This window comes from Sminthopsis crassicaudata, chromosome 1 (genome assembly GCF_048593235.1).
Source record: "Sminthopsis crassicaudata isolate SCR6 chromosome 1, ASM4859323v1, whole genome shotgun sequence".
NCBI classification, from domain to species: Eukaryota; Metazoa; Chordata; class Mammalia; order Dasyuromorphia; family Dasyuridae; genus Sminthopsis; species Sminthopsis crassicaudata.
In genome coordinates, this window is record NC_133617.1 from 46,838,360 (window position 1) to 46,866,314 (window position 27,955).

The following is a 27,955-nucleotide window of genomic DNA, read 5'->3' on the forward strand; positions in this document are numbered from 1 at the left end:
CTCCAAACATTTTTGCACAAATAAGCTCTTTTCCCTTTTTTATGATCTCTGTGATACAGACCGGGTAGTGACACTGCTAGATGTAACCCAGGATCTTTTCAATCACCTAATCAGGACAAGACACAGGTATTTGATAAAACAATTCTAGTATCTTCACATTAGAACATGGGGTTGAACTGAGGGTCATTGGTTTTGAGGCCTGGATCATATTGTTCACTATGATATCAAGGCATATTGGTCAGTCACTGACCAGGTATAGGAAGAATGGAGAAGACAGGAAGAGAAATTAAAAGGTTCTACCAATTTAAATTTAACCAGATTTTTTTTTTTAGTAGCTGCTTGTCAAGACCTTGGATAAGCAAACCAAGGAGATAATTCATTTTGCAGATTAGGGTGGCCTGGGCTAATTCTAATCTCACCTGAGTTATATCCTGGGGCTAAAGCCTATAGCTCCTTAATTTTCTGGACACCTGGCATCAGGATCTAGACAGTTGTTTGATAGGAACTTAAATTCATTGTGTTTGATCTGATCTGGTGTATTGGTTGGATCCTGTCCATGCTCAATCCTAAAATCATAGAGACTTCTTAGCTTCTGTTTTCAGAAAGCTTTCAGGTCTATTCAGGGTTACCACTAAGGAAATGACAGTTCTGAACACCAGAATTATTTTCAAGGATGAACCCCGAAATCTGAAATAATTTTAGAAATTTGGTTGTCTGGTAGAAAAGAGTAAAGAGAGAGCATTTATAGGTATAGAGGACAGGCAGAAAAATTCCTGGGGCCAGAAGATGGAGCGTCTTGTTTAAGGAACAGCAAAGAGGCTACTGTCTCTAAGCATGTATGTGGGAAGGTGTAAGATAAAAGAAAATTGGGACTATGTATGCGGGGAACTAGGTAATAGAAGTCTTTGAACACCAAACTGTGGATTTTGTATTTGATCTCAGATCAAAAACAGGTGATAGAAAACGGAGTTACTGAGTTGGGGATTGCCAGAGGTGGGGTGACATGGTGGGACCTGAACTTTAGAAAAATTGCTTTTGTGGCTGAAGGCTAGACTGGAGTGGGGAGAAATTTGTGGCAAGCAGACTGACCAGCAACCCAATGCAATAGTTCAGGTGTGAAATGGGAGTGGACAGAGGGAGGAGATGGCAGTATCAGAGGTATTTTGAGATGTTGCAAAAGCTTTGCCAGTAGATCAGATATTTGGGGGGGGGGGCAGATAGTGAAGAGTCAAGGATATCTAGCTTGCCAGTCTGAGGGCACATGATGCTATCAATGCTAATAGGGAAGTGTGGGAAAGAGGAGGATTTGGGAAGAAATAATTCAGTTTTGGACATGTGTTTGAGATATCTAAAGGACATCTACTTGGAGAGTGAGATGATAGGTGGTTGAAGATGTGAGACTAGAGGTCAGCAGCTTTGAGAACTACTCTCTAATTGAATCCCTGAGAGCTGATGAGATTACAAAGTGAAGTAGAGGGAGAAGAGGTTCCAAAAGAGCCTTGTGGGACATTCAATGATTGGTGGTTATGACCGAGAAGATCATCCAGCAAAGGAGACTGAAAAGTGGTCAGGGAGGAGAACTGGAGAATGAAGTGTCCTGAAAAACATAGAATCAAGAAGATGCTCAACAGCGTCAAAGGCTGCAGAGATCAAAAAGGATGGGAAAAGATCATTGGACTGGGCAATTAAGAGATCATTGGTAATTTTGAAGAGGACATTCAGTGGGATGATAAGCTCAGAATATATATTGAAGAGTGACAAGAGGGATGGTGTTAGTATTCATCATAGTCAGCTTTCTCAAGGAATTTGGCCACAAGAGAGATGTGGGACAATAGTGACAGAGATGGGGAAGATGGCAGTTTCATCCCTAGAGCAAAAGCTATTCTGCTGGAGGCAAAGCAGCAGCACAAGAACTACTAGGGTCAGCAGAGGATGAATCCGAACCTGGAGACCAGCTCATAGTAGTTCAGATCAAGTAAGGAAGTCTACAAGGGTGAGGAGGAAGAATTGAGGAAAGGAAGGTGAGGCATCAGTGAAGGGCTCTTGATGATAGAAGTGGACTTGTTTGCAGATAGTAGGGGAAGGAGCCAATAGAGTGTATTTGTCTCTCCTATAAGATAAGCTCTAGGATGGTATTGCCTCTTTTTGTATCTCCACAGATTAGCAGAGGGCCTGGCACATAATAGGCATTAATGTTTGATTGACTGAGGGAAAGATACAAGATAAGGTAATGATAGATGAAATTTGTTAAAAGTTAATGGAATGGAAACAGGATTACTTTGTGTAAACAGGTATAGGTAGAGGGGCTTATCTTGGCAAGAAGGGCATCTTCTTTGTGTGAGATGAGTGAAGGAGCAGAAAGCAGAAGGCATCTAAGTGATATGAGAAGGGAGTTCTTGCAAATGGCCTCAATTTTTTCTTTTTCCTGAGGCAATTGGGGTTAAGTGACTTGCCCGGGTCACACAGCTAGGAAGTGTTAAGTGTCTGAGGCCAGATTTGAACTCAGGTTCTCCTGATTTCAGGTCTGGTGCTCTATCCACTGCCCCAACTACCTGCTCTGAGCTTCAATTTTTAATAAAATATGAGGCAAAGCTGAGAGGATGGAGGTAGGTGGGGAACCATGCATGAAAGGTTAAAAAGATGAAATGTTTGGAAGAATTCATGTGGTTGAATGGGATGGTATGGGATAGATAACTGATTAGGAAAATGTAGGATTGCCAAGCAGCAGTGAGGACCCAATTTAGAATACAGTTTGAGTCCATTGAGCACCATCATATGCCTCTTAAAAACTACGCACTCCTAGAACCAGAGATAGTAAAGTAGCCTGCTATAGCTTAAAAAATTTTTTTTTTGTTTTTTGGAGGGGGGTTTACATTTTAAGTTCTGAGTTGTCTCATCCCTAACCCCTCCACAGCACAGTACACCTTTTGACACATATTTATATGTGTAAAACCATGCCATGTTCTTTCTCTGGAGGTAGATAGCATCAGCATCTTCTTTCATAGGTCCTTTGTAGCTGATTTATGTTTTCCACAATTATTCTTTGAATAATATTGTTGTGTACAATGTTTTCTTGATTCTGCTCATTTGACTATTATTTCATGCAGTCAACCAGCTTATCATTTCTTACAGCATAATCATATTCTATCACAATCATAACCCCAAATTGTGTTATTCCCCAACTAATAGGCATCTCTTCAATTTCCAATTTTTTGCTTTACGTATTACAGGCTCCTTTCCTTTTTCCTCGATTTCTTGGGGAAACAGATCTCTAAGAGTGGTATTGCTGGGTCAAATACATAATTCCAGATTGCTCTCCAAAATGTTTGGATCAGTTCACAATTCTTATCCCAATTTTCCACATCCCCTTCAATTTCTGATTTCCCATTAGCCAATCTGATAAGACATGAGATGATCTCATAAGTTGTTTGAATCTGTATTTTGCTAATCAATAATTTAGAGCATTTCTTTTATATGATTATATATAGCTTTGCTTTCTTCATGGAAAATGTACCTTTTGGGACAAGTAGATGGTAAAACTAATAAGAGTACCAGGCCCAGAGTAAAATTTGGCCTACACAACTTATGTGTGACCCCAGGCAAGTCACTTAGCTGACTGCCTCCCAAACAAAAACCAAAACGGAGTCCATCGTCTATCTATAGAGAAATGACTATTCTTATGTTTGATAAAGTTCTCTATGTTTGAGATATGAGAATTTTATGTAAATTTTGTCCCAATCTTCCCCCTAATTTTGGTTACTACATAGGTTTTATCTATAGTTTCTTTGTAATTAAAAGTATCCATTTTATCTCTTGTTTATTCATAAATTCTCCATAAGTCTGACACGCTGTTGTGGCCCCTTTAAGAAACTAGTCCTTTCAGATGGATTTACTCCTTTCTGATTCCCAGCCCCTCCAGGACCTTTGATTCACAAATCCTGGTCCAAAGCACCCCTTAGAATTGCAATAGGAGATCAGGGCTCTCCCAGCCTCCATTCTAAAGATCTGCTCAGGTTTCCCAACCCCCACCAAGCAAATTCTAGCCCTTGCTGGGGCAACTTGCTCCTCTACCCACGGGCCCCTTTGGCTAAATCTCTTTATAATAAAAGAGCCAAGCTGGAGTCCTCCCTTTGCAGAGGTCCCAAACACGGCGGCCTTACCCTGGCCTGTCCAGGATCTCTGCCCACTGGAATCCTGGTTCTGGTGCCCTTATCTCTGCCTTCACCTTTTACTAACTAGACTTTACTTCCAACCCCAAAATAAACCTCTTTTATCAATCTAGGTTTCCGGGTCTGTAAATTCTTTTTCAGAGACACTTGCGCTGCCACTAGACCTCATGTAACTCCGTGTCCTTGCGCCCAATCCAAAGGGATTGCAGGGGAGCTCCATTTGACTTCCTGTGCCCGGAACCTTCCACTAGACCTCAATTGAACCCTGATTTCATTTGGGTGTCCCAATTCTAGACCTCTTCCACTCCACGTTCTTAATTTATGATAACTCCCTTTATGTCTGTCACGCGTCCCTTTTAAACGGTGTAAGTGCGCGCTCAGTTTCTGGTAGCACATTCATTCCACTTTTCCCCCACGATTTTGATCAGTTTCTTTATCCGCAGAGTTCACGCCTCAAGCTCCCGTCCCAGTTCTGCGCGTGGTCAGTGCTCGGTCCACCCGGGCCTTTCTCTTTCTTGGCCAGCATTAGTGCCGACAATAACTGACTCCGGAATCCTCCCGTAATCCCGATCCCTCAAAGGTCCACACGAGGGCAGGGCGCTACTCGGGCCCTCAATTAGCGGAGTAATCACGCACTCCAACTACTAATTAGGGACGTTAAAAATATCGCCTGGGGGAATGCTAGCCTAGGCAAGCGCGCAGGGGAGGCTGAATTCGCCGACTGAGGGGAGTCTTACAGAATTATTGGGCCAAAGGTCCCATTTTTCTGCGCCTTAAGTCTCGAGGAAACCCCCAATGACTCCCAGCAACAGCTGGAAATGACCGTTAAACGCTCGACCGGAAGAAGCCGGCACCGCCCCCCCGCGCGCACGCGCCACGGAGTCCCCTTTTCCTTCGCGGCCGAGCCGGCGTCCGCTTGCGCCCGGACATCCCTCCTCCTCTAGACCAGAAAGCTCTCCCCGTAGCTATAAGGTCCCTCCCCTCCGATAGGTCACGGGCGTCCCCGCGCAGGCGTAGTACGAATTGCTCTCCGTGGCCGGAGGCGATCCCTTGGTGGCGCGAGCCTTCCTGCCACGCTTGCGCACCGTTGGCCTTCGGGGAACGAGAAGCGAGGACTGGGGCGGGAAGAAAGGAGAAAGCGCAGGTGCACTGGGTTCCGAAAGGGAAGGGCGGGCGGTGACAGATACAGACATGCGCACTTTGGTGTGGGACGGAGGCCTAGTGGGGGTCATCTCGGCGCAAGCGCAGTGCGGTGTTTGTCTGAGGGTCGGACGGGCGGGAGGTGCGCGGCGGCGGTGGTGGTGGCGGCGGGGAAGATGGCGGCGTCCTCCCTGGAGCAGAAGCTATCCCGCCTGGAAGCGAAGCTGAAGCAAGAGAACCGCGAGGCCCGGCGGAGGATCGACCTCAACCTGGAGATCAGCCCGCAGCGGCCCAGGCCGAGTAAGGAAGTCTGCAAGGGGGGGGAGGGGAAGAAGGGGGAGGGGAGGTGGGCGGGGCGTCAGATGAGATACCACGCCCCTGACCCGAAAGCTCCGCCCCTGACTTCCGGAACCCCTCGGCTTATCCCTCCAGGTTCCTCTCTCTCCCGAGACTCCCCCTCCCTCCGCTGACCATGGGGAGAGAGGGTCACCCTGACCCAGGGCTGTACTCCAAGCCTGGGGGAGGGGGAAGACTTCCGGTCCCCTCCTTTCTGACCTGAAGGGGGGCGAGGAGCTCCCCTGAGCCCTTTACCAGACTCCTCTCCTCCCTTCTCTTTCGCCCCCTTCTTCCTCCTCCTCACCCCTTTAGGAGGGAGGAATCCTACCAGCCCCCTCCCCCCTTTCCCGAACTCTTCCTCTCCCAACTTGGGGCCGTGGTGGGAAGGAGACTGAGCTCGCCCCGAGGAGTGGGGGGGACATACTTGGTTCCCCCCCATTTCTCGTTCCACTTCCGAGCGTTTGTCAATAAATAGCCCGCCCCCGGCCCGGTTTCCGGTGGTCCCCGGGAGCCGCGCTAAGCTGACTCCTAGTTCTCGGAGGAGGGACCGAGGGGGCGAAGGTTTCCCTTGCACAGGAATTTCAGCGACAGCCCTAAGGGAGGAGACCCCGGGATTTTGCAGGGACAGGGAGAGCTCCTTACGGGAAGTGCCGGGTTCCTCTCCAGCCAGGCCAGGAACGGCCGGCTCTTCTCTCCCATTGCTGCCTAACCCCCCCAGCCTCCCCCCCATCCGGGGCTCTGGTCTCCCCCCGCGCCTCGCCTCTCCTCTCTGATTGGGGGCGCCCGCGCCCTCACTTCTGGGGGTGGGAGCCGAGACCCTCCGCTGGTGCTCCGGAGGTCATCGGGCCGGCTGCTGTTTGGGGTTGTTTGTGCCTGGTTCCGCCTGGACTGCCCGGAAGTAACGCTGACAGTGGGGGGTCTGAGGAGGGCTGGACCGGGGCCTTCAATCGGAAAGAGAGGGGGGAGGGGCTCCCTCAGGTGCGCGCCTTGTTGTTGGTTCCATCCCATTTTCCCATCTCTGTTGGTTTTCTCCTCATCTCTTCCCTTTGATTTGATGCCTCCCCCTCCCCTTTCTTCTTTGTTATGATTTTATTTCTTTCCTTTGAATCAATTGGTAGTTTCTGTTATTTATTGTGGTGTTGTTTTTTTTCTTCCTTTTCCCCATCCAGTTATTGTGATCACTCTAAGCCCTGCTCCTGCCCCGTCCCAACGAGCAGGTACCAGCCTTTTTATCATCACCGCTTGGACTTCTGCATCATTGACTTAACTCGCTGCCTTCGGCCGCATAGAACTGCCGTGTGTCCGGTTACCCCTGACTGCCCCTCACCTCTGTCCGCTCTCTGTCCGCCTCTGTTCTGTCCTCCGGACCCTCTCTGTAGACCGGCGTGCAGGCCTGAGTGCAGCAGTGTCCACAGAAGTGTGTCTGGCTGTGTGGCAAGTGTGTGGGCTTCTTGCTGCTTGGCTTTGTCTGAGTGTGTGTGTGTGTGTGTGTGTGTGTGTGTGTGTGTGTGTGTGTGTGTGAGACTGTGTGTGTATCTGAGTATGTTTGTGTGTGTCTATGTGTGTGACTGTGTGTGTGTGAGTGTGTGTGTCTGAGTGTGTGCGTGTCTGTGTGTGAGACTGTGTGTATGTGAGTGTGTGTGTCTGTGTGTGAGACTGTGTGTGTGTATCTGAGTATGTTTGTGTGTGTCTGTGTGACTGTGTGTGTGAGTGTGTGTGTCTGAGTGTGTGCGTGTCTGTGTGTGTGTCTGTGTGAGTGTGTAGGTGTCTGAATGTGTGTGTGTCTGTGTGAGTGTGTCTGTGTCTGAGTGTGTGTGTGTGTGTGAGACTGTGTGCGTGTCTATGTGAGTGTGTGTGTCTGTGTGTGAGACTGTGTGTCTATGTGAGTGTGTGTGTGTCTGTGTGTGTGTGTGTGTCTGTGTGTGTCTATGTGAGTGTGTGTGCGTGTCTGTGTGTGTGTCTGTGTGTGAGACTGTGTGCGTGTCTGTGTGTGTGTCTGAGTGTGTATGTAGGTGTCTGAGTGTGTGTGTAGGTGTCCGTTGCTGATTAGTCTTGTACCCCACCTGTTTCTATTACGTAGTAGGGCCTTAGCCCAAACAATGACTGAGGCCGAACCTAGAAGTTTAGAATCTACTATTCCCTTCCTGTCCTTTGCCACCCAGGTTTCCCCTGAGTCAGCCTCACCAGGAGTAGGACCTTCCTCCCCGGTTTCATTGCTTCTTGCCCCCTGAGGCACCGTCTGATCTGGGGGAGCAGCTTGGCTGCCCTGTGCTCCCAGTCCTGTTTCATCCTGAGGTTGGTTCGTACGTGATAACTGCCCTGACATTTTGCCCGTCTTCCAACTGACTGGGTTGACCAACTCCCCCATCCTGCCTTCTGGCCCCCCGGGCCGGCTGAAGTAGAGCCGAATAGTCGCACAGCGTCCTCCTCCTAAAACCTGGCCTTCGAGTAGAGTCAACTCGAGTAGAAGGTGATGGATGCCTCCCCACGCCTGCACCCCGTCCTCTCCGTGAAGTCCACAAGCATTTCTCACCACCTTCCAAGTGGCAGGATGAGGTGGAGACAAGCGCAGAGGGAACTCCTTGGCATGAAGAAGGGCAGGGAAAGACTTCTTGGAGAGCATGGGATTCAAGCTAAACTCTGCAGAAATTGAGAAGTGAGGAAGAAAAACGTTCCAGGCCTGGGGGACAGCGGCCACTGAAAAGGCAGGGGGAGACGCCATGCAGAGCCCTGGGCCGCAGGCGGGAAGACCAAGCTCAGTCCACCCTTACAGCTGTGTGACTCTGGGCAAGGCATCGAGCCTTTCTGTCTCACTTTGTTCATCTATACAGTGGGAATGATAACAGCACCTACTTCCAGGGTTTGGATGAGAAAAAAATGAGATATTTGTAAATTATTTTGCAAACTTTAAAGTGCTGTGTAAATGCTAGTTGTTGTCATTATTATAAAAGGCCCAGGGGGAGATCTGAAGGACCTTGTACAAGGAAGAGAAAAGAGGCTGGTCACTGGGTTAGAGTACAGGGAAGGTGCGAGACGTGCAGAAAGACTGGAAAGGTAGGAAGGGGTCTGATCGGGAAGGGCCTTTAAAGTCAGCTTCTAGTTTATCCTGAGGGCAATGGGAGAGGAATCTGTAAGCCAGGCCTGCCCTAAAGGAAGATCACTTGGTCAGCAGAGTCGAAGATGGTTTGGTCTGAGGAGAGACTTGAGGCAGGAAAACCAACTGACTGATATTGGAATAGTCCAGACATGAAGCCACGAGGGCTGGCGGCAGGGTGGTGACAGGCTGGAGATGGCCGAGGCAGCATCGACAGGACTCAGCCGCTCTTCGGATACGGAGAAGATGAGGAGGCAGGAAGGGCCCATATGCTGGGATGTCCACTTACAAGGACTGGGGTATCAGTAAGTCACAGGAAGCCTTTTTTTTCCTTATTAGCAAAGATCAGTAAAACCATTTGGAAGAAGTTGGTGGGGATTCTGTTTTGAGTTCTCCTGGCCTTTGAGCTTTTCTCTGGCTGTCCTTTATAATGGGCAGGCCAAGCTGAGTCAGAGAGCCAGAGTCTAAGCTGGTGTGGTTTCTTCCCGAGGACAGGAGGCATTCTAAGTACTTTCCAGCCCCAGCTCTCCTACCCTTGGACTCACTTCATTTGGAAAGTTCCGTGACAGCTGTGGCAGTAGGTCCACCCCTTGCCAGGTTCCTCATCATTAGCCTCCCTGACTTAGGATATGGGGTGAGTCTGAAAGGGCAGGTGTCTCTCACCTTTCTTTTTTTCTGTGGTTTGACCTATGCCCTCCCCACAGTTTAGGGAGCAGTGAAATTTGGGATTTAAAATAAAGGTTCTCTCAGGGAGAACCTTTCTGACTGTGGATAATACTCTGAGCCTCTTTCTTTCCCCTCTTGCTTCCCAATGCCAGCCACAGGCTCCAGTAGCAAGGTAGTGGTGATCTCCAGGCCCTAGTACGAATGGTATGGACAGGAGTAGGGCCAGTGTCTAGTGTGTTGAAGGATATGGGCAGAGCGGTGGTGTGGAAGAGAAGAAAGGCCAAGGAAAAAAGCACTTGGCATTTGTCCTAAAATAGCAAGACAAAGAGTGGATGAGTGAATGGTGACCACAAAGAGAAATACCTGAGGTGCGAAGAGGAACGGCACTTGAAACAACTTCAAACTTCCCTTCCGTGAAATTTTCCTCATTTGTAAGAGGACTCTTGTCTTTAATGCTACCAGTTCAATGAACATTTATTAATGGAGGCAATGTGCCTGGCCTCTGCACTGTCCAGACTTCCCCAGATGCCTCAGTGAGTAGAAGCCCTTTCCCTTTAATTTATACGTAGTTAGGCAAAGAGAAACCTTGACAACTGAGAAAACTTGGGAATCAGAGGATGGGTCAGAGCTGCGCCAAGTCAGTGGAGTCCAGTCCAGCTCCTTCACCTCATTGAACTGGAAATGAAAGACATCCTGGAGAATTTCCCATTTGCTTCCTAGGATACTGTTCTCTCTAGAGATAAACATCTCGGAACAGAGAAGCCCCATTTGGAAAACTGACCTGGAAATCGTTATCCTGTCATTTTTTGTGACCCACCCATTGGGGAATGGGCTAAGGGCCTTAGAAGTCCTTCTTGGAGGACTCCGAGTGCCAGTAGTATTTGCCTTCAGGCTTCCCACCTGTTAATGCTGAAGACATGGCATCAGCCTAGATGATTTTCTTGGGGAAGTTTCTTTTCTGAGCCAAGATAGAGCAGCTTGGGAAGGATTGTTTTTTTTCTTACTTTGACACTCTACCCCCTCTCTCCTCTTTTACCCTTCCCCCCCCCCATTTCCCCAGTCAATAAATCTCTCTTTTCCACTTCTTTTAAGTCTCTATCTCCATTCAGCAGCTCCTTCCCTGCTCTCAGCAGCCCATACACTCCTAGTACATGTTGACAGAGCCTTCCTTCATGAGCCCTCTGGCTCTCATCCTCTCCCTTTGTGGCCCTCCTTAGTGGAGTAGTAGTTGCTGCTATTGTTGTTCTGTCCTGAACCTCAGTTTCTGTCTTTTCTCCTTTCCCCCCGCACTCTCCTCATTGCTGTTCAGTCTCTTGTGTTTACATGTTCAAAACTCTTTCTTTTCAGGTCTCCTCTTTCTCCTTTAACACTTGAGTGGTGTTCCTTTTTTCCTCATCCCATCCCCATCCTCCATCCCTCACCCAGAGTGGCTGCCTGCCTGCCTGCCTACAGCATGTCCTGCCCCTCTGGGGGGCTGTTAGTTGCATGAAGGGGCCAGCTCTCCTGCATGCAGGCTGCTTGATGTGATATAATTTGTCAGGGCTGTCAGGAGGTCTGATGTTCCCCATTCCACACACCCCCCCCTGCTTCTTAGAGGGAGCCCACTAAGAGGAGGCTAGACTCGTGAGTTCCCTTTGACTTCCTGGGAATCTCCCCCTCAACCCTTTGGCTTCCGTCTTTCCCTCTGCTTATGGGGCTGGGTGGGCATCGGGGAAAAGCCCGCTACAGGCCTGCTCTTGTGCACGCCGTAGTACCTGGAGGGACTGACGTGGAAGATTAGACGGCTGGGGGCCGGGGACCCATGCACAGGTTCTCCTTGGGACCTCTGAGCCCTCCCCTTCCTCAAAGAGGGTGAGCACCTGGGGTCTGAGGACTGAGCTCTACAAACCAAGAGCAGTCAGTGTTCAGAAGCCAGGCCCTGGGGACAGTGAGCCACATTGAGGTCTAGTTTCCTCTGTATTGAGAAGAGGAAAGAACCCTGTCTTGGGTAGTCTCTGGAGGCCCATTACATGGGCTCAGGCCTGTTCTACTAAACAGCATGGTTTTGACCAATTGGTTTTGCCCTCTTTAGGCCTCATTTTCTCCATCTTTAAAATGAAGGGATCAGCAATAAACCCTCATGTTCCCTTTACTGCTAAAGGTTTTGTGGTTCTTCCTGGCCCACCATCTGCTTTCTTTTGGACCCTGAGAGGCAGGGATGGGAGTGCTGAAACTCTGCTGCTAGTGGGAATGATATTCCTGGGGCAGCCTGTGGGGCCTAGAGGGTGTTAGGAAATTAAGTCCTCTTTGCTCCCTTCTCCCATCCCTCTCTGCCCAGGAGCGTATGTGCCTGACCTAAGACCCGATTTTTTTGGAATTGCAAAGAAAATCTCTGGTTTAGTGTGGGATCTGAAGTGTCCTGTCCCTTCTTAGTTTTCCCTCTATGATCAGAGGAATGGGAGAAGGATAAACTGGTCCCTTCCCCTGGGACCAAAACCCTAATCAATACCTAAATGCCTAAGCTCCTTGGGTGGTTGCAGTAGTAAGTAACTGAAAGCCACCCTCTGTCCTGGCTGGGGCATTGAGAGGGAGGGGGAAAAAGAGAGGATGTCCTCAATTGTTCAGTCTTCAGAAATCCTCCTGATTCCCAGAGAGTTGGGGTTACCTTTTCTGACACTGGACTGAATGAAGGGGCCATTTGGGTTGGGTCATCTCACTTCCCACAAAAGTGAGTCAGATCTAGAATAGAGCTTGACCAAGAGTTCTCTCTCCCTTCATTGTAGAAAAGGAGTAACCTGAAGGAAAAAGGTCCCCAAATCTGGACCCATAGCTGGATGGCTGACATCCTGGGTCTGTGCTGCAACTTTGGGACGGTGGAAAGATTAATTGCATGACTCTCTTGGAGGGTCAGAATGCTTGGGCCTTTTCTAGGCATTAGTTTGGGTTTTTTAGTAGTTAATTGTCAGTTGTAGTGGAGGAGCTTTTTGGGCAGTCTCGTGGGGCCTGGAAGACAGCCTGTCCTTAGAAAACTGACATTTCTTTTCCCTTTACTCCTCGGCTGCTCCTGTCCTCCCTTCTCTCTCACAGCTCTGCAGCTCCCTCTAGCCAACGATGGGGGTAGCCGATCGCCCTCCTCGGAGAGCTCCCCCCAGCAGCCCACCCCACCAGCTCGGCCCCGGCACATGTTGGGGCTCCCCACACCACTGTTTGTGCCACGTAGCATGGAGAGGTGAGGAGACAGAAAGAGAAGGTGGTCTAAGGTTTAGGAGCCTTTGAGTGAGGATGTGGAAAGGTGGGCAAGTGTTAGAGGAGAGAGGGGACATTGCTGATGGTTGGGAAGGTGAAACGGCTTTGGCTTTTGGGCCCTGGGATTTGGCATGTGGGAAGAGAAGAAGCTTTGGGACTATAGGAACTGGACTTGAGTGGGACTTTGGAAGAGGGAGAATAAGGAAATAGACTATCCCACTGTCGCTGTTAGGGTAGGAAGAGTCAGTGGAGTTTGCTGCTCCATGGGGTAAAGTTGTTTTGGGGATGCCAGTGCCCAAGTGTGTGTCTGTCAGGATCACCGTCCTCCCCTTGTCTCTCCTCCCTTCAGCATAGAAATTGACCAGAAGCTGCAGGAAATTATGAAGCAGACAGGATACCTGACCATTGGAGGCCAGGTGAGAATGATTGTCACCCATTCCCCTCTCCTACCTGTTGCCCCGAACATAGCAGAGGCCTTGGAGGTGGGAGGGGAGGGTGGACGGATGGTTGAGCCTTGAGGAAGAGTGTTCTGGCAGTTTCTGGGCAGGGTTGGCGGACAGAGGTGAGAATAATGGTTTTGGGGGGTGGGTGGGTGTGTTTTGAATTGGGCATATTTTTAATTTTTTTTTTTTTTTTAGTAATAATAATTTTATATTTTTCCAAATACATGCAAAGATAGTTTTCAACATTCACCCTTGCAAAACCTTGTGTTCCAGATTTTTCTCCCTCCTATTTTCCCTTCTTCTAGACAAGTAATCCACTATAGGTTAAACATGTGAAATTCTTCTAAACACATTTCCACATTTGTCATGCTATGGGGAATAACGTTTGGTGATGATAATTGCTGTGCTTTCTTCTTCCCCAGAGGTACCAGGCGGAGATCAATGATCTAGAGAATCTGGGTGAGATGGGCAGTGGCACATGTGGCCAGGTGTGGAAGATGCGATTCAAGAAGACGGGCCACATCCTTGCTGTCAAGGTAGACACCAACCCCACCTGCCTTCCCGGTTCTCCCGCTCTTTATCTCTGGGCCCAGGCAGCTCTGCTCTGCCCCTCTTAGATAAGAAAGGGCCCTTTAGGAGGGCAGGCCACCCTGTCCCACTCAAGGTGAGATTCTGCTTCCTGCCCTCTTCCTTCTCAGCCCTGACCCCCTTTCCAACTCCAATGGTCTTCTGCAGCAAATGCGCCGCTCTGGAAACAAGGAAGAAAACAAGCGAATTCTTATGGATCTGGATGTGGTGCTCAAGAGCCATGACTGCCCCTACATTGTTCAGTGCTTTGGGACCTTCATCACCAATGTGAGTGACTGCTCTGTGGTCTGGCCCCATACATCTTATGTTCTCCCTTCCCTTGTCACTTTCTTCCACTCCCTGACATACTTTTATGTAAATCAAGTTAATTACACAATTCATTCTTGGTTTGTGAACTAAAGAGTGATTTTAGATTTATAAAAAGTGCTAAAAAATTTTTTCTCTATATTTCTGAGGTTGCCTTCCCCCCACCCTCAAAAACTGTATTCCCATGGCTTCATAATACCTGGAAGTGGGTCAGCTCCGGGACAAATAAGATCTTGGGCGGGGGAAGGCTTTTCCTCTCTCTCAGCTCTTTCCCCTTATTCCCTCCACAGACAGATGTCTTCATTGCCATGGAGCTTATGGGCACCTGTGCTGAGAAACTAAAGAAGAGGATTCAAGGGCCCATCCCAGAGCGGATCTTAGGCAAGATGACTGTGGCTGTAAGTAGGTGGAGATGGATTGGAGGATAATCAGGGGTCCCTTCAGAGTTTATAGACATGGATGTGCCAGAAGGAGGAAAGAGAACTTGGAGCTTTGCACTGTTCTGCTCAGGCTTGGAGGCCTCACTACATGTGGCGGGGGCTGTAGGAAAGACACTGAACTCTGGGAGGAGAACGGAGGAGTGGCAGAAAGGGGGGTGAGGGGGACTGGGGCCATTACCCCACCCCCCGGCAGTAAAAGAGTCCTGGCTGGGATGGGTGGATGTGGTTCCAGATTGTTAAGGCGCTCTACTACCTGAAGGAGAAGCATGGGGTGATCCACAGAGATGTGAAGCCATCCAACATCCTGCTCGATGAGCGGGGCCAGATCAAGCTCTGTGACTTTGGCATCAGTGGCCGCCTGGTGGACTCCAAGGCCAAGACGAGAAGTGCCGGCTGTGCAGCTTACATGGCGGTAAGCTTTCCTTAGCCCCAGCACTGTAGTGGTCTAGCAGGTTGTCTTCTGTCTCAGGGGTACATCTTTTTTTTTTTTTTTTTTTTAAATTAATTTTATAATTATAACATTTTTTTTGACAGTACATATGCATAGGTAATTTTTTTTTTTTTTTTTCAATATTATCCCTTATACTCCCTTCTGTTCCGAATTTTTCCCCTCCTTCCCTCCACCCCCTCCCCTAGATGGCAGGCATTCTCAGGGGTACATCTTTATTGACTTGGATTTTTATCCAGGGTTGGAGTTGAGGAAAGTGGAGTTGAGGGATGTTGTAAAATACTAGAATGTTTGTGTGTTTCATCTCTACAAGTTTGGGAGTTACTGACCTGGGCTGGTCCTCTGGCCTACAGGTAACCCTCCCAGGTGTTTCCTGGGCTGTTTGCTTTGCCCTATCCTCATGGGTATGTCTGTGAGAGCTGTTGGAAGAAATTGTCTGTCTCTTCCTTCTTACCAGCCGGAGCGAATAGACCCTCCAGACCCCACCAAGCCTGATTATGATATCCGAGCAGATGTGTGGAGCCTGGGAATCTCACTGGTGAGCCACGCAGACCTGGGCCAAATGCTGGGCAGCACCCTGGCTGTAGAGGAGGCCTCCTTGGGGCTGGAGACAGTTGCAAAACATGAATTGAGTATGAAGGGAATTGAAGTTAACATGACTTTGAAAGCCAGGGGCTTGAGAATCTTCCCATGAATTTGAGACTGGAGAGAATTGGCAAAATAGGTGGGCCCTCTTGAGAGGTAGTGGGCTTTCTATCACTGCCAGTCTTCAAGCAGATCTTGGATGACCATTTGTCAGGTTTACTGTAGAAAGAAGTCTTGTGCAGGGTAAGGTTGGACTTGGATGCCCTTTAATTTTGGAAATCTGTGAAAGAGGGATGCAGGTTGGGTAGAGAACTTGATGCAAGAGGGGAGCTAACTGCAGAGGGTTAGAGAGAGGGCGGAAAAGACCAATGGAAGAAGGGAAGGTGACCACATTCTCAGCCCTTCCTACCTAGGTGGAGTTGGCGACGGGGCAGTTCCCCTACAAGAACTGCAAGACTGATTTTGAGGTCCTCACCAAGGTCCTGCAGGAAGAGCCACCCCTTCTGCCCAGTAATATGGGCTTCTCGGTGGACTTTCAGTCCTTTGTTAAAGACTGGTGAGTCTTCTCCTTGTACACAATGGTCCTCAATTTCCCCTCCCCCCCATTTCTTCCCTCAACTCCCCATGTGCCTACTTTTAAACTTCCTTATTTAGCAGAGCTATGGCCAGTATAGGCTTCGAAATCAGAATGCCATTGAGGTAAAGTGGGGGCCTAGAGAGCCTGTTGTACATACTGCAAGGGATACAGGAAGGGGAAAGGCCTGATTGATCTCTTCTCGAGGAGTTCATGGGCAAGGTGGAGAGAGGGTTCAAAGGGTGTCCCAAAAGCCCAAGTGTGATTTTAAATTTATTAAAGCTTTAATAATTGGGACAGCTTGCATAAGTTTTAAATTCTGGCTTTCAGAATACAAAAATCCGTGAACTTTTTTGAGAAGGGAAAAATCATTGTTGACCTCAGTATTCAGGGCAGGATGGGGAGGAAAGAAGAGGAGGAGAGGACATTGTTGGCAAGAATACTAGAGCGGGGAATGGTCAGTGAGATTTGCTTTGCTTAGAATGGATACTTGGAAGGCTGTTGGGAGAAAGTGGGGTTAGGTTGTAGAGATTCTTGACCACAGGCTGAGGAGTTGGGACTTGATCCTGTAGACATTGCTTGGGGAGAAATTAATAGGTGACTGCTACAATCACTGCCCCAAAGAGTAGTCACAAATGAGGTGAGGTAGCTGAGAGAGGGAGTAAGTATCTTGGGATGAGAGAAACGTTTGTTGCATTTTGGAAACAAAGTGAAGCGGAGAAGGACCAATGATAGAATTATGTTTTAGAAAGTTCTTCCTAGGCCAGAGCAATTGCTTCAGTGAAATTTAGTAGGAATAAAGGTTTGTTTCAGGTCTGTGTTTCTAAACTCTTTTTGTTACAAGAAAGGGGAATTGTAAGACATTTGCTTGAGTGAAAAAAAGAGAGGTTTTAGTGGACTCGAGATGTATTGTGACTGAGCCAGCGGCCATGCTGCCCCATCCTGCGCTACAAGAGGTTTCTTGGGCCTCCTAATGAGCCAGGAGCAGCATGATTTTAGAAGACCACACACCCTCTAGAGCCTTCCCCAGCAGGAGAGCATGGCCAGGATCCAGAGACGACTAGAGCTAAATGCCATAGGAAAGTCAAGTGAAGGAACTGGAGAGTTTGGATCTGAATAAAAGACACTTCTGGCAGGAGAATGGGGGAGAGGGAGGAGGGCATTGGGTACTCGACACCAGTTGTCAGTAGCTTGGAGGGTTCTCACAAGCAGCACTGGGAGAATGGACAGGAGGTTCTGACCAAGACTGAAGCCTGATAAGAGGAGGGAGTATTTGACAACAAGCAAGTGAGCTGAGGGGCCCTTCCTGGAGGTTACATGTCAGCACTAACAGAGTCACGTGGCCCTGGAGCGTCCTCCTAACTCCTGACATCCAGGACGTGGGAGCCGGGTGTCCGGCTGGTGGAGTAGCCAGGCCGGGCATGACAGGTGGTGTCAGGAGAGTGCAGAAGGAAGAACGCCACTTGTTGGTCCTTCCTCAGAGAGACAGTGCAGGTGACATGGACAGTGATAAGGTAGATGAGACCAGCGTCCAACTGCGGGGCAGAAAGGCTAAATTCAGTTTTGGACAAGTTGAATCTCAGGTGACATGGCGACATTCAGCTGGAGATGTCCTGTATGGTCCTTGGATGCCTTTTGAAGAGTTATCGCTTTAGAGAGGACAGCAGAAGCTGTTTAAATGGATGGAAAAGGAAGAAAAGCCCCAGGACTTGGCCGGTTCTCAGGGTGCTCAGTATTCCACCGCACTTAGCTCTGGTTTTTTCGGCTCATCCTGCGGGCCATCTCCCTCCCGTCTTAGGACAAGTTTCCTTCTTCCCCTGGCAAAGTCACATACTCACAGATGTGTGTTCTTATTCCCCAGCCTTACTAAAGATCACAGGAAGAGACCAAAGTACAATAAGCTACTTGTGAGTACACTGTTTCCCTGGGACTGGGAGTGGGACCCTGAGCTTCTCCAAGGCCTTGGGGCAGGAGGGAGGAGAGGGGGCCAGAGTCACAGCTCCTAGGTCTGACGTGCTCCTTCCTGTCCCCCACAGGAACACAGCTTCATCAAACGATACGAGATGTTGGAAGTGGATGTGGCGTCCTGGTTCAAGGATGTCATGGCGAAGACAGAGTCCCCCCGGACTAGCGGCATCTTGAGCCAGCATCACCTTCCCTTCTTCAGGTAGCCAAGTGGTGACCAGCCTGGGAGGGTCAGCAGGGGCTGGGGGAGAAGGGGGCAAGACAAATGGCCAGTCAGCCCGCTCCTCCCCCCACTCCAGCTGCAGCAGGGGCTCTGCCACCCCGGCCCCCAGATGTACCAGTCTTCCACTCGCCTCCCCCCATGCTGGCGGGCCAGATGTCACATGGAGCTGGGGAGGGAGTACAGAAACGTGGACAGCCACAGAGAGCTGAAGACAAAGTGGGGGCCCTCCAGACCCGCCTCCCCCACCCCCTGCCTTTCAGCTGAGGACAAACTGGCACCAGTTGGGCCTCCGGCTTCTTTCCCGGGGGAGAGCTGTACGCCCCCCTCCCCCTGACACTGTGAACAGAAGATGGAAGACAGGTCCACCATTAGACTCTATTTATTCAGTTGTAACCTCTGGGCTTGGGTGGGCTCCTGGAGGCCCAGGGGAGAGCTGCCTGAATCCTTATTCTGTCCCCTCTCTCCTGCCCACTCTTCTGGCTTGAAGATCACTTTGCAAGCCATAAGGGCTGGGGTCAGGTGGTCTGGGAGGGCTTGCTTGCTGCTCTGTGGGTGTCACTCCCAAGGTTTTTGTCCCTGGGAATGTTGGGGGGGGCAGGGGAAGAGCACGTCTGGCCAGCTGGGGGTGGTCAGGTGGCCTGCAGTGGGTCAGTTTTTCTCTTGTTGATCTCAGGGGGTCCTTTATGGAGTTTATTTTATTTTATTTGGGGGATATGTTGGGGGTGGGGGTGGGGTGGGTTGATTCTTACATGGGGGTGTCGGTACCTTCAGAAACTTTAACCAAAGTCGTGTTTGGCTGCTTGTGGCAGTGGTTCAACAGTGGGCAGGTGGTGGGGACTCATTTAAATCTGTGCTTTGTCAGCAGAAAAGGTAGTTGTGGGCAAAGACCTTGGGTCCTGATTCCAGAGGCAGAAAGGAGGGTGCTCCCAGGGTGCACCGCGGCCCCCAGGAGCCAGGTGGAGTGGACCGGGGGACCCCCCCCCCCTCGCTGCTTCCCTCATGCAGATCTGGGGCCCTCCCCACTCATCCAGCCCTGAGCTAGTCCCAAACATGGGGGGAATCTGCTTTCCAGCTCTGGGATGAGTTGACCATCTTGGGTGCCTGCTCTTGGAGTTCCAGGCGTGCCCTTCCTGGGGCCAGGGTTTGGAGACGCGGTAGCCACGAGGGTCCGGGCAGCAGCAGGGCTCTGGCATTGGCCAGGCAGAAGGCAGCAGACGTTGGTGTAGCGGGACGTGAAAGAATGGCAGGCAGGCCCAGCAGGCAGGCCAGAGGAATGACAGTGCAGGTCCTGGTGGAGGGTCCGGAAGAGCCGGGCAAGCCCTGGAACCTCCCCCGGGGACCTCAGATGGAGGAAGAGGGAAGTCGCAGAGATGGTGCGAGGATGTGTGAGGGTGGCAGAAGTGGGGAGTGGAGGAGAAAGCTCAGCGTGGGTGGGACACTTGGCAAGTTGGACAAGCTTAGTGAGAGAGGGTGTAGAGGAAGTGCGGCGGGCAGGAGCAGAGTGGCTACGGACCCTGGCCCCATCAGGCTGCCCAGGCCTGCCTTCAACTCATCCCTTGAGCTGGTCCTCCATTCTCCTGGCTCATGGGCCCTGGGGCCCTCTGCCTCCCAGGACTGGCCTAGCATGAGGGGCTGGCTGCCTTCTCAGCCCTCCCCAGGATGGGAGACAGGGCGGGACCCTGGAAAGCATCTAGGATGAGATTCTCAGGCCCCTCAGACGAAGACGACAGATTAATCAGTCCCCAGGGCTGCCTGGCCCACGGAGGCCCTCGCCTTGGCAGGTCCCCAGAGAAAAGGCAAATGCAGTTTTATTGCATTGTTTCTTAATTATTATTATTATTATTGTTATTGTTATTATTATTTACATTGATGCGTGAATAGAGGTGGTTCTTGTCCCCTCCCCTGCCTCCCACTGGCCTCTCCAGAGCCTTCAGGTGGTGGGCAGGGGGGTGGGGCGAGAGGAGGAAGAGAAGAGGTCTTTCTTTTTTTTTCTTGATGATGCATGCAGATCCAGTGGAACACACACACACACACACACACACACACACAGACCCCAGAAGGGCCCCGCTTCCCCCAGGCAAAGGAACCAAGGCCAAAGGCAAGGACCGCACAGCCCAATGGACTTCGCTGGCTCAGTGTAGGCTCTAGCATCCCTGTAGTCTCTGTTCTCCTGGGCCGCCTGTTGAGTTCCCTTCTCTGCCCAGAGAGGGATTCAGGTGCCCTTCCCCACCCCTCTCCCGAAGGCTGTCTGGGGGCCCCTCTGTGCCAGGGGTAACCAGACTCTGTCCCTCTCCCATATATCTGAGTAGCCAGTACCTGGAGCCAGGTAAAATGATTTTCACGCGGGGGAAGGCCGTCTGCTTAGTGGCAGGGCCGTGTTGGTCCTGATTTGTAACTGTCCAGTTTTATTTTAATTTAACTTTTGTTTTGTGAGCCTATGTGCTCTTCCCTCTTCCCTGGGCCCAGCCCTCATTTCAGTGTTAAATGGAAACGTGCCACCTTCCCTCCCCCCACCCTCCGCCAGCCAGTCTTCCCAGAGTCCCGGCTGTGTCCTGTCCCTCTCCTCCAGCTGAGCTTCCTGAGCTGGTTCCCAGGCTGGGTTAGCCAGATGCCTGAGCCACCCCGCCCCTCTTCTCTCTCAGGACCTGTCCTGGGACCCTGGCCGATTCCCTTTCCCAGGAAAAGGCCAGGAGAGCCAGTGTGGGGGGTAATGGTGGGGGGAGAGCTGAGTGGGGCCTAGCTCTCCCCAACCCCAAGCTTTTGTACCTCGTGGCTGAAGGCAGTGGGAGAAGCACCGTGGGCCCCCTTCCTTCTTACAGGCATTGGGGGGGTGCCTACTGGGGGGCACCTGGGCCAACAGTATTGCCCCATTGTCCCTTTTTCAAAAACAAAATGCCCTTGTTTGTAAACCCTTCTTAGAAGCTTGAAAATAAAAAAAAAAATAATAATAATAATAAAAAACCACCACCAAAAAGCCCTTTTCCTCAGCTGTGTCCCAAGTGGAGAAGGGGTCCTGGGAGTGGGAGATGGGGATGTGGGAGGAAGAGATAGAGTGTGATAAGAAGACTGAAGGTGAGTGAGGGGATATTTTTTTCCCCCTGCCTCAAATTGGCTAGATTGTGGGAGGGAGAGAGGGAGGATGGGCCCGAGGCCTAAGGGGGAAAAGGGAGTCATTCTCCTGTTTAGATTGTGTCTTTGGTCTTCCTGATGTGGGGAGGTCAGGTGAGACTACTCTTAATCCCATGTCTCCCAATATAGCGACTAAGGCCTTGAGCTGCTCTTGCCTGCTCCAATGGGCTTAGCTTAGGTGTCACTTTGGGGAACCCCCCCCCATCTGCCTGGATTTACAGCCCTGCCAATGGATACCTTTTCCCCAAGCTGGCAGAGGGAGGGGGAGGCCATGTGTTTCCAATCCTGCCTGGAGTCTCTGGGTGTCAAGACTCAAGACTGGCTGTCCACAGCCCCACACCAGCACTAGTCCTGGCTGCGGCCGGGTCCTATCCCAGAAAGGCCGGAGACCAGTTACTCCTACCTCCAGCGGACTCCAGGGACACTCACTCCTAGGTTCCCTTAGAAGCACTATGGTGGGATTGGCTGCTTTCCTCCTTCCCCTCCTCCTGCAGGCTCCCACAGCTCCCCCAGGGAGAATGGGTAGGTGCCAGGTGCCAGGTCTTGGTAAGATTATCTCGGCCCTCAAGCTGGCTTGCCCCATGCCCATCTCTCAGGCCTCTGTTCTTCCAAGGGCTGTGGGAGGCCCTATGGACCTTTCAGGCTTCCCTATTCCGCTTTCCTTCAAGTCCTTTCCCATCTGGCCCACCCCTCCTGGAGAGACCTGCTGAACTGACCTCTGAAAATACATTCTCCATCTTGGGAGGCTTGTCTTGCCCGAGGGACTTAGTATAACAAAGGGGAGCCCACCATCACTGCTGGAGAAGGGAAACTGGCACTGGTCACTGAGGGGATGGCTTTGCCTCCCCTTCCCTCCCAGGTCTACCAGAACCTTCCTCCTCTCTCCGGTGCTCCCAGGACAGCCCTGGGGGAGGTAGAGTCCACCATGAACGTGAGTAGGGGCGTTTGTTTTGGAGAGGGAGGAGGAGGTGGTAGCTGCAGACAGGTCTGCTCAGTAGCCATGCTTTCGTACACTAAAGTTCCTTCCATGTACTCAGATCCTCAGAGCTTGTAATTTTTTTTTGGGGGGGGGGATGAGACCACCGAGGGAAGCCTAAGAAGTGCCCTGAATACCATTTTTGGATTACCTACGTTATCCATCTGGCTAGCCAGACCCTGCCCACCCCTAGGCCCTTGTATGTACTTACCCGTACTTGATGTGCCCTCCAGAGGCAGGGAATTTGAAAATGGCCACAGTTGGGGGGGGCAGCTTGAAAGGATTGCTCACTTTCTGGAGTTTGGGGGGAGGGGTTTACAGAAGTGGGGGACAGCTGGCACACAGGGGCTTCCCCATAGCCAACATCACACAGGCTTTCTCTGTGGCCAGTTGGCCCGTCTCCTGCCCTGCCCAGCCCCGGACCTCGGCGCCCACCCTTCAACTTGATTGTCTCCAGCTCGGACACGTTCCAGAGGTCCCCAGGGCCATGTGTGGTGCCCGCCAACAGCCCTGTGTTTGTGGAGGTGACGGGGAGGGCTGGGAGCTAGGGAGGGGGAGGAGGAACGGAGCTGTTGATGGAAATAGGGGCGGTGGGCTGTGCAGCAAAGGGGGTGTGTGTGAACGTGAGTGTGAAGGTGTGTGTATGTGTGAGTGTGTGTATGTGTGAGGGTGTGTGTGACTGAGAGTGTGTATGTGTGTGTGTGTCTCCGTGAGTGTGTGTGTGTGTGTGTGTGTGTGACTGTGACTGTGTCTGTGAGAGTATGTGTGTGGCTCTGTGTGAGTGTATGTGTGTGACTGTGTCTCCGTGAGTGTGTGTGTGTGTGTGAGTGTGTGTGTCTGTGTGTGTGTGTGTGTGTATGTGTGACTGTGTGTGTGTCTTCGTGAGTGTGTGTGTGTGTGTGAGGGTGTGTGTGACTGTGTCTGTGAGAGTGTCTGTGTGTCTGTGTGTGTGTGGCTCTGTGTGAGTGTATGTGTGTGACTGTGTCTCCGTGAGTGTGTGTGTGTGTCTGTGAATGTGAGTGTGTGTATGTGTGAGGGTGTGTGTGAGTGTGACTGTGTGAGAGTGTGTGTCTCTGTGAATGTATGTGTGTGACTGTGTGTCTCCGTGAGTGTGTGTGTGAGTGGGTGTGTGTCTGTGTGTGTGTGTGTGTGTGTTAGTGCTGGTTCCAAGGCCCTGGATCAGTATCCTGACTTCTTCATAGTTGCTGGCGTAAGCTTGTTTCACTGCTCTGGGCTCTGGTTTAAGCCTATCTCAAAAGGTAACCGGGAAAGTGCTGGAGAATTCAGGGGAGAAGGGCGTAAGCCAGGGCTCTGCCGCAGACTTGGTGCGCCCTCCGACAAAATGTACACCCCCTCGACCTCAGTGTGCCCATCTGTAAAGTGAGAGGGTTGGTTGGATCACTCGGTCTTTGGCTCTCAAATCTGTGACCCTATGGTGGATTATGGGGGGGGAGGAGGAGAGGGTGGATTACAGTTCTGAAGTCCCAGCAGTAGCTCCATGAACCATGGCTCGGTAGAGGCCGTGTGGGTCAGTGGGTCGCACCAGGAGGGGTGGGGGCTGGGAGCCCAGCGGCCTCGAGCACCTTGACAGCTGGCTCCCGTGTCCTGCCCCTCCTATCCCTCAGGCCTCCCTGGCTCAGCCCTCGTCCCGATGGGGCCTTTTTTTGCACCGATGCTTCCTGTCACCTTCCTCGGACCCGAGCCAGGGCCCCCCACTCCTGCTGCTGCTAAGGGGTGGCTGTCCAACAGAAGCCTCCGTGTCCTTCCATCCCCCACCCCCGGGGGCCCTGCCCCAAACCAGACTCAGCTTCCGCCTGCGCCCCGTCTTCAACGCCTCCGTGCAGTTCCTACACTGCCAGCTGGGCCTGTGCCGTCGCAGGGGCGCCCCAAGGAGAGGGCCTCGTGGAGCTGACCAGCCCCCCGGGGTCCGTGAGCTTGGGGGGCCTGGGAGCGGTTGATTTCAGGCTGGGGGGGCCTCCTCGGGTGCCAGATCTTTGGGCTGGTCTGGAGCAGAGGGCGAGGGTGGAAGAGTGGGTGCTGAAAGGGGATGTCTCAACTCGGGCTCCTGGGCCTCAGTGTCTGTCCCAGGATGAAGCCTGCACCGGCAGCGGGAGCAGAGGGAGGAGGCCCGCAGGAGAAAGCCCCCGCGTGCACACGCTGTCCCAGCCCATCATTGTCACTGTGCCCCACCCCCCTCACAGGCCCCCCCGCATCCTCCCTGGTGAGACCCTTCCTCAGGGTGGTTTAGAGGGGAGGGAAGGCTGGGTTTCCGGGTCCTTGAGAAGGCAGCAGCTGGGGGCTTGGATGCTTGGGTCCCCAAGGGGAAGAAACACGAGGGACTCCACCCCTGGGTTAAAGAGCCGAGAGCGGCCCGGGCTCAGAGCCCGCCCGCCCTCCTTCCCAGATCAGTCACAAACCGGCCTGGGCCAGGTCCTCCATTCTGCCCCTCAAGGCGCCGGCTGCGGGGGTCTGGACCCTGCCCCGGTTGTGGCCATCGCCGTGTCTGCCTTCATCCTGGGGGCCGCCCTCGCCGCCAGCCTGGGTCTGATCTATGTGCTGACAGGTAGGAGACCTGCCTTGGGGGCCGCCTGCCACACTTCCCTCAGGAGGCTCGCTGAACCCCCGTTTCTGCTGTTCCACAATTTGGCCAGCATCGCCCGGGGGAGGGGCTTTCCTTTCTATTCCCCACACTGGGGCTCCCCCTAGGCTGGATTTGGGCTACTACACCCCCCCAAATCAAACCTGCCTTCCCTCCCAGCTCCCCACCCCACCGAGGGCAGCCCCCCACGGATCTCCAAGCCCCTCCCAGCTGAGGAGGTCTCAGTAAGAGTAGGTGAGTGGGGGAATCGGGTGCTGGGGTCTCACGTGTGGCTGTTTTACTTAGGGTCTTGCTACTGAGATGGAGGGAGGAGGAAGGAGGAGAGAGACAGAGACAGAGAGAGGCAGAGAGAGAGACAGAGAGAGAGAGACAGAGAGAAAGAAAAAGAGAGAGACAGAGACACAGAGAGACAGAGAAAGAAAAAGAGACAGAGAGAGAGAGGAGACTCTGTGTGTGTGTGTGTGTGTGTGTGTGTGTGTGTGTGTGTGTGTGTGTGTGTGTGTGTGTTGGGGTGTATAGGGGAGGGGGCTATGTACAAGGGGTGTGTGTATGTGTGGGTGGCTGTGTCCAGCCGTGTGCTATGGTGAAAAGAACCTGGGACTTTTGAGTCAGAAGATCAGAGTTCAAATTCTGACATTCATAGTTCCCTTCTCAGAACTTCTGTTTCTTCCTCTATAAAATAAAAGGGTTGAATTAATTTATCTCGAAGGTCCCTTCCACTTCAAAATCTTATCATTGTCTGGTCCTTTTGCTGCAGGGTCCTGGTCCTATGGGCAGAACCCGGGAGGATGCTCCATCCTATGGTCACACTGCAGCCCTGTTTCCCTCTTTATAGATCTCCAAACCTGAAAAATAAACCTGACTTTTCTGCAGGTGGAAGCCCTGTGCAATGACAGACTAAGAGGGGAGGGGAAGAGGGGCCACTGGCTCTCGTCAGCTTGGGCTGTATGTAGCCTTGAGTAAATTCATTTCTCCTTTCAGATTCTACAAAAAATGAATGAACACTCATTATGTGGCAGGCTCTGTATTAAGAACAGAAAAGTCTTTTTGCAATTTTATTAGAGGGAGATACCCCCCCAAGACCCCAAACTTACAGGAAAAGATGATATTGGACATGGGCCTGAGCTAGGCCTTTCTGACTCCAAGGCTAGCTCTATACCACCCCATCTCTGCCTCTAAAGAAATCTCAGGTCCAGGGCAGTTCCTAAAGGTGGTGTTGTAGAGGAAACTTCCTTTATGCCTAGAAGGCCACAATCTAGAAGATCATGTTAAGTAATGAAGAATCCCCCCTCCTTGGTAGAAATGTTGTCTTTAAACTACCTCCCATCAGCTAAGCACCTACTCCTCCATGGGCTGCTCCTGCCAGCATCAACTGGAGAGGGAAAGAAGGCAAAGAGTCTGTCCATCTTCTCTTTTGCTGAACTAAAAATAAGGCACAAGGGAATAGAGTGAGAGACCTCCCTGTTAATTTGATAGACTATAGTGGAGGAAGGGGGCAGCTCATCAATCAATGGTCTAGCCTCTGACTGGCACCTGTCATCTAGGAAAAGGTTCTATTTACGGGGAGCCAATCAGGGGCAAGGTCTTTGCCAAGCTGCTGAGATATATACTTACCCACATTAGAGGCTTACAGGGAAAGATCCATCCGTTGTAGTCTTACCTATTTGATTGGAGAGCTTGTTAAGTTGATCAGGGATTCTTATCACATTTGGCCTTTTTAAACTAGTCTCTTGGTGACAGGGAGAAGGTTTGGCAAAAATCCAGACAGGGCTCTAGTCCTCTAGGTACAGGATTCAGGGTAGTGATTGTCCTCCTTTGAAAACAATCAATTTTGATTGATTATTTGAAAATAATGTTTGGGGCAGCTAGGTGGTGCAGTGGATAGAGCAGCCCTGAAGTCAGGAGGACCTGAGTTCAAATGTGCCCTCAGACACTTAACACTTCCTAGCTGTGTGACCCTGGGTGTGACCACTTAACCCCAATTGCCTCAGCAAACCAAAAAAGAGAGAGAGAGAAAGAGAGAAAGGAAGAAAGAGGAAGGACCCTGGCAAGTCACTTAACCCCAATTGCTTCAGCAGAAAGAAAGAGAGGAAGGAAGGAAGAAAAAGAAAGAGGAAGGAAAGAAAGAAAGAAAGAGGAAGGAAAGGAGGAAAGAAAGAAAGTACTCTCTTCCAATTAAATATTAGCTGTGCCAGAGAATCAAATTGGATGCTTTGGTATGCTCTGGGTCATATTCCCCATTCTAAATAGTTCTCTGGGACCTGAGGAGGTGCAAGCATTTGCCTCTCCCAGACAACCTTCTTCGGTGGCTGCATTAAAAATCTCAACTCTGAAGACACATTAGAAATCAAACCTTCCAAATCTGGTAAGCAGTGAGATGATGATGTTCAACTCAAGTGCATTGTTATGCAGATTTTAAAAGCAAGCCGTATTTTACCAAGTTCCCATTGGTTATCTAGCTTGATTTTTGTAAAGAACTATTTCAACCCAAAAAGATAAAATGAGTATAAATAGCAAAAATAGATGAAAGAACACAAGTTTCCTTCCCTTCCACCCTCCACCCCAGAAAAGACATTTAATCCTGATCGAGCTCACAAGGGTTTCTCATCTGAGAGGACTTTGGATCTGTTGAAAACTGGAAATTTTCATTCCCAAGTGAAGAACTAGACTATCCTGAACAAAAATGAGCATCCCCAATGAATCCCCGTAATACACAAGGCAATCTAAATGGATACCCAGACAAGTTATCTTAACTCTTCATGTCACTAACCTAAAACGTCACCATCCCAGACTAGAAACTTCATGTGTGGATATTCCAGTTGACAACTCGGACTGCTTCAATCTTTACCACATTGCCCATGATTCCTGTCCTGTCTTCCACAAATCTAGAAAAAACTAAAGTGTCACTTGAACATCAATTAACAACTTGGGAGAAAATGTGGGTTATAATTTTTCCCACCAGGTGGTGCAATATAACCATTAGCTGAGTGGTCCCCTCAAGGTCATTTTGACGCATGTGCGCAGGGCCTCTTCATAGGAGCAGTGAACT

At 50.9% G+C, this 27,955-nt stretch overlaps 2 protein-coding genes across 5 annotated transcripts; both read left to right on the forward strand.

The window, feature by feature from the left end:
* Positions 1 to 5,120: 5,120 nt before the first annotated feature.
* On the forward strand, positions 5,121 to 21,176 carry MAP2K7 (mitogen-activated protein kinase kinase 7). Of its 4 annotated transcripts, XM_074301065.1 has the most exons (13): positions 5,121 to 5,609; positions 6,815 to 6,862; positions 12,472 to 12,613; positions 12,980 to 13,046; positions 13,496 to 13,609; positions 13,809 to 13,928; positions 14,258 to 14,365; positions 14,640 to 14,819; positions 15,313 to 15,393; positions 15,854 to 15,996; positions 17,876 to 17,921; positions 18,051 to 18,181; positions 18,279 to 21,176. In XM_074301065.1, exons 1-13 carry the CDS (start codon positions 5,486 to 5,488, stop codon positions 18,409 to 18,411), a joined length of 1,437 nt encoding a protein of 478 aa, XP_074157166.1. In that variant the 5' UTR covers positions 5,121 to 5,485; the 3' UTR covers positions 18,412 to 21,176. The 4 variants fall into 4 exon arrangements, with proteins under 4 accessions (XP_074157166.1, XP_074157186.1, XP_074157177.1 ...); XM_074301085.1 differs by having other exon boundaries at positions 18,051 to 21,176; XM_074301076.1 differs by lacking the exon at positions 6,815 to 6,862 and having other exon boundaries at positions 5,123 to 5,609.
* A 52-nt stretch (positions 21,177 to 21,228) lies between these two features.
* On the forward strand, positions 21,229 to 25,778 carry TGFBR3L (transforming growth factor beta receptor 3 like). Its single transcript, XM_074271929.1, has 6 exons — positions 21,229 to 21,274; positions 22,191 to 22,262; positions 22,698 to 22,831; positions 23,933 to 24,209; positions 24,352 to 25,140; positions 25,664 to 25,778. The coding sequence occupies exons 1-5, from the start codon at positions 21,229 to 21,231 to the stop codon at positions 25,011 to 25,013; spliced, it is 1,191 nt and encodes a 396-aa protein (XP_074128030.1). The 3' UTR covers positions 25,014 to 25,140; positions 25,664 to 25,778.
* Positions 25,779 to 27,955: the final 2,177 nt, after the last annotated feature.

Bases quoted from the DNA above. Each gene is read 5' to 3' on its own strand.
- TGFBR3L (XM_074271929.1), top strand. From the start codon at position 21,229: ATGGGGATGTGGGAGGAAGAGATAGAGTGTGATAAGAAGACTGAAG. The intron at 21,275-22,190 runs GTGAGTGAGGGG...CTTCCCTCCCAG, and splicing joins GTGTGATAAGAAGACTGAAG to GTCTACCAGAACCTTCCTCC. The intron at 24,210-24,351 runs GTGGAGCTGACC...GGGTGCTGAAAG, and splicing joins CGCCCCAAGGAGAGGGCCTC to GGGATGTCTCAACTCGGGCT.
- MAP2K7 (XM_074301065.1), top strand. From the start codon at position 5,486: ATGGCGGCGTCCTCCCTGGAGCAGAAGCTATCCCGCCTGGAAGCGAAG. The intron at 13,610-13,808 runs GTAGACACCAAC...GGTCTTCTGCAG, and splicing joins GCCACATCCTTGCTGTCAAG to CAAATGCGCCGCTCTGGAAA. The intron at 14,820-15,312 runs GTAAGCTTTCCT...CCTTCTTACCAG, and splicing joins GCTGTGCAGCTTACATGGCG to CCGGAGCGAATAGACCCTCC.